We start from the raw sequence: 10,364 nt of genomic DNA, 5'->3' as shown, positions 1-10,364 counted from the left end.
TTATTTTGAAATAGATTCTCACGAAGTTGGTGAGGGTCTTGCTAAATTGCTGAGGCTAGCCTCAAACCTGGCATATATGCCCACTGTGCCCAGGTGAATGTATAAGCTTTAATTATTTAACAGTTCTTCAGAATAATGAAAGTCAGCATGATGGTGCTTTTTCAGCTATTTCTGTAGATAAACTGACTTCCTGATAAAAACTTTCCAAAACTTTTAGCCCAAGTGGTTCCATGGTTTGCAAAAGATGTCTATAGGGGAAAGTTATTACAAGGAAGTTAGGTAAAGAAATTCTAAGAAAAGTATTTAAAAACAAAAGCTGGGTGTGGCGGTGCAGACCTGAAATCCCAATACTTGGGAGGCGGAGACAGGAGGCTCACAGGTTCAAGATCAGCCTCAGCAGCTTAATGAGGCCCTCAGCAGCTCAGTGAGACCTTATTTTAACATTTAAAAAGGTCAGGGATATGGCTCAGAGGTAGTATGACTCAGAGTTCAATCCCTAGTACCAAAAAGCAAAAATCAAGACTAAAATGTATTTTGAAGGTCTGAAATAGCTGGGTATGATGGCGCACACCTATAATCTCAGTGCTTGGAAGGCTGAGACAGGAGGATGGCAGGTTTGAGGACAGCCTCTGCAAGTGGTGAGGCTCTAATCAACCTAGGGAGACCTGTTTCAAAATATAAATAATTTTAACAATAGGGCTGGGGGTGTAGCTAAGAAGTAGAATGCCCCTGAGCTCAATCTCCCCCCCCCACACACACACACAGAAGGAGGAGGAGGAGGAGGAGGGGAGCTGAAAAGAGAATAGAAAACTAACATTTACTGAGCCAACATATTAGGCTCTTTCCTTTCTTTTCTTTTTTTTTCTTTTCAATTCTTTTCTTTCCTATGGATTAAATCCAGAGGCATTCTAGCTCAGAGCTACATTCCCAACCCTTTTTAAATTTTGTTTTGAAACAGGATCTTTCTAGGTTGCTGAGAGTCTAGCTACACTGCTGAGGCTGGTGTTGAACCTACGACCCTCTTGCCTCAGCCTCTCCAGCACTGGGCCATCATCCCCAGCTTATTTTTCACTTTTTACCTCATCCATTTCTTCCCATGAACCTATAAGAAAGGTAATATTATGTCTACTTTTAGAAATAATGAATAGAGGCTTCAAGTAACTTTCAGGCCATAGGGTTACTAAGTAACAAAGTGAAAAGGAGAAGACAATACTTCCACTAGCTTCTAGTTGTCTTCAGCTCAGTGTAAGAAAGTATAAAAACATAGGCGACAACACAGAAAGGATACAGGTATGAAGCCTGGTACAGTGGTGCATGCCTGTCATCCCCGTGTTTGGGAGGCTGAGACAATGTGGAAGGCAGGTTTGAAGCCAGCCTTAAAAATTTAGGGAAACACTCAGCAACTTAGTGAGACTCTGTTTCAAAATAAAAAAATAAAAAGGGCTAGGAGTGTAGCTAGCAGGTAGTATGCCCAGGAGCTATGTATATACTGTTCGATCGAAACAGATGGGTGCAGTACTAGTGACTTCCTGAGTGGCCCCGCTACGGTCACTTAATATTTGTTTCTGCATCTGTAAAATCACAATTGTATTTGAAGTTGAAGACCTTAACACAGATCCTAGCAGGACAAGATGGCACACGCCTGTAATCCCAGCACTTAGGGCCTGAGAAAGGAGGATCACAGGTTTGAAGCCAGCCTTAGCAATTTAGTGAGACCAATTTCAAAATAAAAAATAAAAATAGGACTTAGGGTATAGCTCAGAAGTAGAATGCCCTTGGGTTCAACCTTCCAGTTCCACAAAACAAAAATAAAACACACACACACACACACACACACACACACACACACACACACATCCTTAGACTTTCCAAATTATAACTGTCAAGCAAGCCTCTGCATATGAAATTAATTTGAAATATTTACTATATTTACCAGGATTGAGAAACATTTAAGAGATTATCCATCCTCGATTATCAAGTCATTCTGGCCTCTGTCAATACACTTCACAAATCGTAACATGTACAATTTGTCTATGCTAATGAAAACAGTCCTAGTAATGGTTAATATTATGATAATTTGTACATGGCTTCCAAACACTAATCTCTAAGAAAAATAGGTACTAGGTAGAAAATATGGGAGAACAGGCAAGGAATTCATGGGTTGTGTCAGGAGAGGGAGCATAGGTATAATCCCTCCCATGTTCCTTTAGAGTTCTGAACCATGTAGTAGTCTATCTCTTCGTACTATTAAGAGATAGACTGAAGTTTTAGAGAAATATTATTTTAAAATGTAGCCAGGCGTGGTGGCGCATGCTTGTAATCCCAGCGCTTGGGAGGCGGAGACAGGAAGATGGCACAGGTTCGAAGCCAGCCTCAGCTGGTTTAAGAGACCCTGTTTCCAAATAAAATATAAAATAGGTCTGGGGGTGTAGCCCAGAGGTAGAAGGACCCTGGGTTCCATTCCCAGTACCACCAATAAAATAAAATAAAATAAAAATAAAATGTAACAGCATAAAAGAGAATATTGTTTTTAGCATTGCCTTCAGTTCAATTATTAGTTTAAATCATGAAAATATGAAACCACATTTTCTTTTTCTTGTGTGTGTGAATGTGTTTTCTTTTTGCTACTATGGGTTGAAAACGGGGCATTCTACTTCCCAGTTACGCTCCCAGCTCTTTTTAAATTTTCAACAGTGTCTCACCAATTTGCTGAGTGTCTTGTTAAATTGCTGAGGCTGGCCTCAAACCTGCTTCTCAACCTCCCAAGTACAGGGATTATAGGTGTGTGCCACCATGCCCTCCTTAAGCCACTTTATTTTCAATAATATATCTTTTTAGTAAAGACTTTGTGATCCCTGGGCATAGTTAACTCTTCTGAATAAGCCAATATTTTTGTACTATTATTTTGTAACTGATTCGCTAGGTAGTGGATTAAATTAAATGGAGTGAGTTATTTCCTAAAAATAACCTTAAGTGCAGGTTAGGACAGTCATTTTAGCATCGAGTTTTGAGATAAATGAGGGGGAAAGTAAAGGAATGTAGGCAGAGAAGAGGAAGAGGTTAAGTTGGGTCTAGGATTTCTAAGGGTCACTGTTAGATGCTGGTCGATGTTATGATATTGCCAAACACTGATACTGCAGAGAATTAGTTTTCTGCATTTCCCTCACCTGCTACCATCACCATTCAGCCCAGGATTAGGACTTCTGTACCTGTTATTATTCATTCATTCATTCATTCATTCATTCATTCATTCATTCATTCTGTGGTCCTGGGGACTGATCCCAGGGCGCCCTACCGCTGAGCTATACTCCCCAGCCCCATTTTATTGTTTGAAACAGGGTCTGTCGAATTTGTTTTGTTTTTTGAGGGGGGGGGGTCTATGTTTGTCAGGCTGGCCTGGAATCTGATCCTTCTACCTCAGCCTCCGCAGTAGTTGGGATTACAGGTGCGGGCGTTGCATGTTGCTGGGTTGGAATTTTCCTAGAGGAAAGGAATCATGGAAAGATGATTGTGCTAATCCCCATCTTTATGTAGTTAATAGAAATTCATTTCGGAGGCAAATTAAAACTTAAGAGAATGCAAGACCTTCCATTCAGAGTTTCTGAAATTAAAAGTCCTAAACGAATGCATCAAACTCGGACTTTTTCTTTGAGCTCTCCTCCGCTTTGCTGGGTCTTGGCCCGAGTTCCCGCTCCTATCCCAGGACCCGGCGCACACAGGTTCTTCAGGCCCGTGCACGCGGCTGCTCACAGGTGCCCGCGGTGCCAGCCCCGCCCCGGCCAGGAGCCCCCCTCCCCCACCTGGCTCGAGGCCCCGCCCCCGGAGGCGCCGCCGTGACGTCAGCGCGCCGTCGCCGGGCCGGCCGCTAATGAGCGCGGGCGGCCCGGCCCTCGCCGCGGCCTCGCAGGCGCATGCGCGCAGGTTCCGGGCGTTCGGGAGTCCTGGCGGCGCCGGGCGCGGAGGGAAGCCTGAGGGCGGCGGGGGCGGAGCGAGCCGCGAGCTGGGGGCATGTCCGCGGCGGGCGCCGTCTAGAGGGGGGCCGGGCGGCCGCCGCCACGCTCTCAGTCGCGGCGAGACGCAAGCGGGCCAGGCCGAGGGCCGCGGCGGCGATGCAGCGGCGGCGGCGCCCTCCACCGCCCGCCTCGCAGCTGCCCGAGGGCGGCGGCCGCGGCGAGGAGGTGGAAGTGCAGTTCTCCGCCGGGCGCTTGGGCTCGGCCGCGGCGGTTTCGGCGGCGCCCGCCGCGCGCATCACGGAGGAGGAGGAGGAGCGGCTGGAGCGCGAGCACTTCTGGAAGATCATTAATGCCTTCCGCTACTACGGGTAAGGAGCCCGCGGCGGCCCCCGCCCGCGAGCCTCCGCCCGCGCCGCCGGACCCGGGCGCGTGCCGCCGTCCCGCCTTCCAGGGCTGGCTGGCTTTGGGATGCAGGAGAAGCGCTCTGACGGCAGTTTCAGATGGAAGAGGATGGTGATAAAGTCGTCCAGTGCTGGGCGCGATTGGTTTTTGCGCTCCTTGCCTTCCAAACTGAACACGCGGAGAGCCCGAGCTCGCCGACACGTGCTGTACCGGAGAAGCCGCCTCCCCACACTAGCCAGTTCTTCTAAGAGCACATTGCCACTTCGCCCCTTCGGTGCTTGTGAGCGTCCCTGCACTTTTGTAATGAGCGACTGAGCGGTGTCTCCCAGTCACCAGTTGGTGGGCAAAGGTCTCGATATTCCAAAATATGCCAGTTTAGTAAGGAAGATAAGGTAGTGTAAAAACAGCTTTATGTTCTTTTATTCTGCGAATCTGTACGGAATTCTTCTAGGCTTGGTGGGAGAACCTGCATGTTCCTCATTCATAATATATCCCTAAATAACTTTTCTTCTAGATAAATGTTAAGATAGCTTAGTCGCACAATTATAACTCCAAGATCTGAACGAGACCCACAGTATTATTTCTATCTAAAAGAAATAATACTCTTATTCATGTAGTGATAAGAGAGTCCACTAGTAGCTATCTTGAGCTGGAACGGACAGATAGGTCCTGTGAGGTAAACCCTACATGGTGTCCTGCTGTGCTTCTGCAAACTTTTGTGGAATGCTCGGGATTGATCCCAAGGGTATTTTACTTCCGAGCTACACCCCAAGTTCTGTTATATCGGGTTTTTTTTGTTTGTTTTGTTTTGGAAACAGGGTTCCGCTAAGTTGTTGAGAGCCTCACGAACTAGCTAAGTCTGCCCTTGAACCTTTGATTCTATCTCAGCCCGCCAAATGCTGGAATCAGAAGTGCGTTCCAACACTCCAGGCCGCAAACTTTTTTTTAATGTTCATCACGTTTGTATTGTAGTTAATGTATATAAACCTGTTATTTTACTGTGACCTCCTCAAGGGCAGTGACCGAGCCTTTTTTATGTCACCAGTGCCAGGCAAACATTGTTGAAACACTGTTTTTACCAAGTAAAACATAGTAGCAAAGAACTTATACCCAAATAGTCTCAATTTCTAGCAGATGGTTACACTGGTTTATTACCTGTGCTGAGTTTAGAAGTGTGCTAACTAAAAGTTGTTTAGGATCTGATACATTTGTGGTGGGGTCATGCTTCGAGTTGAACCCTGGGCCTTGAGTCAGCAAAGCACTGGGCTTTACAGCTGAGCTACACGCTCAGCCGTTTTTAATTTTGAAACAGGTTCTTGCTAAGTGGGTAAAACCGGCCTCAAACCGGAGATTCTCCTCTCTCAACCTTCCAAGTGCTAGGATTACAGGGGTGTACCACCACACCTGTCTGGCTGTTGACAGAAGTTTTTGAAGTTCAGAGATCTTGATAAAATAATTTACTAGACAAACCCGAGAGTAGGACCCATAGGCTGCATTACTTTGGGAGCCCAAAAGGGAATTAGTAGTTGGGTTATTTCTCCAGATTTATTAGTAACCAAGGGAGAAAAGCAGAACACCAGAGAACTGATTTTGATCCAAGAATTGTGCTTAGAAGAACCGTACAGTGAGGGGAAGCAGCTGACATAAGATAGCTGAGTCAGAAAAGTATGGTACATTTTACTATTGAAAAATCTAGAAAGAATATTGGGAAGCACCTTGGGAATATAGTAGACTAGATAAATGTAATTGTACCCAGTTTTGATATATTAGAATCAATTTAGAATTATATTTATTACTGGGTATTGGATAGGTCTTGATGGGGAGGGGATTTTGATCTAGGACTAGCCTTAAGTGTGGCCAAATACAGAAAAGGGAGCAGTGTCCATGTACTAGTGGTTGTGATACTATTTCCTACATTCCTCTCTTTTGTAACTTAATGTAGGATTGAGGAAATTTCATTTTTAAGTTCTTTTCCTTTGCATGTGCTCTCTGGAAGTCCAGATACCTGGATAAAAATAGTATAACACCAAAAATATGTTTTTAAAAATATCTGAGATAAGGGGTACGGAAAACACTGTGTAACAAAAATCACTCTGGATTTCAGCATTTTATGGTCTTCTAGACCTGCACTGTCCAGTATTGTAGTCACTAATCACATCCAAGCTTAAGCTTAATCTATTAAAATTTTATAACATTTAAAATTCATTTGCTCAGTCTCATTAGCCACATTTCAAGTACTCAGTTCAAGTTAGTGTCTACTTTATGGGACTGGGTAGATGCAAGCCTTTTTGTCCTTGAAATGAGTTCTAATGGACAATCTAATTATAGACCCATAGCAGTTACTTCCACATTTTGGAGGGTTTGGTTTTAACTTCTTTCTCCTAGTGAATCTATAGGAGATTTAGACTACAAGTCATAAGGGCAAGAAATATCTGATTCATGGATATGGCCTTCTGTTGCTTAGTTCAGATCAAGGAGTGTGATATTTGTAAACATTCCTTTAAAGCATGGTAGATAGAAGTTTCTTCAGAGGCCCTGCAGTAAGTGTTTTAGGCTCTCAGGGCCATGCAGGCTCTTTCCAGCTGTTCAACTCTGCCCTTGTAAGGAAGCATGGCTGTGTTTCAGTAAGGGGCTACAAAGAAGACAAAATAAGCCTTTCCAAGATGGTGGGATTAGCCCCAATTTTATTTTAATTTTTCATGGTACTGGGGATGGAACCCAGGGTCCTTCTACCTCTGGGCTACACTCCTAGACCTATTTTATATTTTATTTGGAGACAGGGTCTCTTAAGCCAGCTGAGGCTGGCTTCGAACCTGCGCGATCCTCCTGTCTCAGCCTCCCAAGCGCGGGGATTACAAGCGTTGTGCCACCATGCCTGGCTTAGCCCCAATTTTAATAATACAGTAAGGGTTAGACTATGATCTTACTTTTGATTAGGATGCCACCCAGAGTCTCATGTGTACTAAAGCATGTACTTCACCACTGAGCTACATGTTTAGCCCAGACACAGCCTGTTTTAAATGGGTCCCTGGTATATGTTACTCTCAGCTTTGCACACCATCAGGTAATCAGGAGTGAAGATTGTGCTGCATCTCATCTTGCTCTTTTGGTTGCATCACTTGTGTACCAGTGATGGACAGCATAACTCCCCTCCACTCCCCTGCAACTGTAGAATTAAGTAGTCTCCATGGAGAACTGAAAGTGGCGCCTTGGAAGTATAACTGAACATTTATTGATTACTTTTTACACATGCTGAAACACAGAGATTCAGTAGTGACAAAGATGAGACTTGTATTTTAGAAGAATTATCAAATTAGAAGTTGGGGTGGGAGTGGAGAGGAGGAATGTTAGGGACAGCACACATCAGGAAACAGTTTTCCTAAATAGCAGGCCTCTCAGTAATCTTTAGGGGACATTTGGGGCCTTTGGTAAAGTATTAGAAGTGTAATAATTTTTGTGTAACTTTGTGAAGTAGAATAAAAAAAAAAAGTACCCTGTGCTCTTTGATGGTGGGGCTAAGAGAAGAGGGATTTGGTAATGATGATTCCCTTGTCTCTGAGGAGTTGATTTATGTTGTGCCTTTCATCGGTGTTAGGTGTATTAAAAAGTACAAGTTTGATGGGGATGTGCACAGTTGGGTTATGTGTGGTACTGGGGATTGAATAGGGCCTTGTGCATGCTAAGCAAGCACTGTACCACTGAGCTACATCCCCAGCCCTGGTTATGCCTTTTGATATGTGGTAAGAGGGAGGTAGGTAGGGAATTTTGTTGCTGAAGAATACTAGGGAGGATGAATTTTAATTTTTTATGTGTGTGTGGTACTGGGAATGTAACCCAGGAGCTTTCTACCTCCATGCTACACTCCCAAACCTATTTTTTATATTTTATTTGGAAACAGAGTCTCATTAAGTTGCTGAGAACCCCACTAAGTAGCTGAGGTTGGCTTTGAAACTGCGCAGTCCTCCTGTCTCAGCCTCCCAAGTACTGGGATTACCATGTCTGGTGTGAATTTTAAATTTTGGAGCTCTGTTGTTAGTCCAATTTACTAAGCCCATTTTACATAGGAATGTAAATGGATACAATCTTTCTGAAAATCATTTTATATAAGGAATCTTAAAAATACTTATTCTTTCAGAACTGGTATTTCTACTTTGGGAAGTTTATGTTTTTGTTTTTGTTTTTTTTTTTTTCTAAAATATTCTCTTCATTTTCTGTTGGCTATAACTGGGTAACTCAGGCTGAGTAAGTTATATGGAAAAGAGGCATATTTGGTTCACATTGTCGCAGGTCCATGATCATGTGCTCATTCCTGGTGAGGCCTTTCTTGCTGGCAGGGAGTCAGTCCACAGAGCTGGCTGGAGGCAGTGTAGAGTGGGAGGAACTAAGCATTGTAGCTCAAGTCTCTACTCCATTTCTTACATAGCTACAATCCCATTGGATTAGGGCTCCACCATTATGGCCTCATTTAGCCTTAATGACCTCCCAAAGGGCCCACCTCCAAATACTATAATTGGATTAAGTTTTTACCCTCTTTATACCTTACAATGGGGTTAAATTTCAACATGCATTTTGGTTAGGACATCAAACCACAGCAAATATAGGCAGATTTTGACACAAAAGTTCTTCATTGAGACAAGTGAAAGAATCTAGATACCTGATAGCTGGGGAATAGCTTAGTAAATCTTGGTTGCTTAATAGCCATTGTAGTCATGTTGTATTTCAGAACTTTTTTCTAATCTGGGAAAATTCTTTTGATAAGGATAAAGGATTATATAATCTTGTCTGTGAACTCTGATATGCATAGGAATCACCTGTGGGTTTTGACTAAAAGGTACATTCCAACTCCTTCTTGGGTAAGGCCTGAGATTCTGCATTCCTAACCATTTCCAAGTAATCTGCTCCGTGTACCTAGTTTTGAATAGAAAGGTGATAGATGAAATAAGCCAGAAATGGAAAGACAGATACCTCATGCTCTCACTTATATATGGAACCCACAACAATTTTACAGGAATAGAGAGAATGGTGGTTACCACAGACTAAGTGGGTTTGGAGAATACTGGTCAGAGAATGCAATGTTTCTTCAGACAGGAGGAGTAAACGGTAATATGAGGTGGCAGATATATTAGAGTAGCATGGCTTAATCATTCCACTTTGAGCACAAATAACATCACTCTTTACCCCCATAAATATACCCAATTAAAATTCATTAATCATGTTTTTCCAAAAAAGGTTATTGTCTTGGTGGCACACTCTTGTAATGCCAGTACTTTGGAGACAGGTTTGGGCCAGTTTCAGCAGTTGACCAAGACCCTTAGCAATGTATTGAGACCCCGTTTTAAAATAAAAAATCAGGGTGTATTCATTCGAGTCACCCCTCCATGCTAGTCTGGTATGGAGCTGTACCTATCCTCTGTATTTCTTTTAATAAACTTCTTTAAATCTTCAAAAATGAAAATAAAAATAAAAAATCAAACAGGGCTAGGGATATAGCTCAGAGGTAGAATGTTACTGAGTTAAATCTCCAGTACCAAAAAGGAAAAAAACAAAACAAACACACAAAAACAACCAGAAAGAAATATGACAAATACATTTCCATCTAGAAGCTGTTATTAGGCTTCTTTCCCAGAATGTTTTTTTTCTTTTCTGCATTTTCATATTTTTACTGTGAACATATGTAAATTATATGTCTCTCTTTTTCTTTTTTTTTTTTTTTTTTTGGTGGTACTTGGGTTCCTGGAAGCCCTTCTACCTCCGGGCTACACTCCCAGACGTATTTTTTACATTTTTTTATTTGGAAACAGGGTCTCCTAAGCCAGCGTGTGCGGCTGGCTTCGAACCTGCGCGATCCTCCTGTCTCTGCCTCCCAAGCACAGGGATTACGAGCGTGAGCCACAACGCCCAGCTATGTCTTCTTTTTTTTTTTTTTTTTTTAATAGACTTACTGTGTTTTCCTACAACTAAATGTTTTGCATGCAGCAATTTGTTGCATTTTTTCAGTGAAATTCTGTG

The 10,364-nt window shown here is 43.1% G+C and overlaps 1 protein-coding gene across 2 annotated transcripts in view; it reads left to right on the top strand.

The window, feature by feature from the left end:
• Window positions 1-3,914: 3,914 nt before the first annotated feature.
• CARNMT1 (carnosine N-methyltransferase 1) overlaps window positions 3,915-10,364 on the top strand; it is a gene marked incomplete at both ends in the record, with an annotated part of 40,697 nt that continues 34,247 nt past the window's right edge. The window contains one exon of one of the 2 annotated variants that reach the window (XM_080709198.1): window positions 3,915-4,321. In XM_080709198.1, the coding sequence (XP_080565324.1) occupies window positions 4,110-4,321 (212 nt within the window). The remainder of the gene's footprint in view (window positions 4,322-10,364) is intronic. The other variant, XM_080709197.1, reaches the window with a different exon arrangement.

This window comes from Muscardinus avellanarius (genome assembly GCF_963383645.1).
Source record: "Muscardinus avellanarius genome assembly, chromosome: 13".
Classification (NCBI taxonomy): Eukaryota; Metazoa; Chordata; class Mammalia; order Rodentia; family Gliridae; genus Muscardinus; species Muscardinus avellanarius.
The sequence above is the reverse complement of the archived record's forward strand: the minus strand, read 5'-3'. Positions and strand labels throughout refer to the sequence as shown.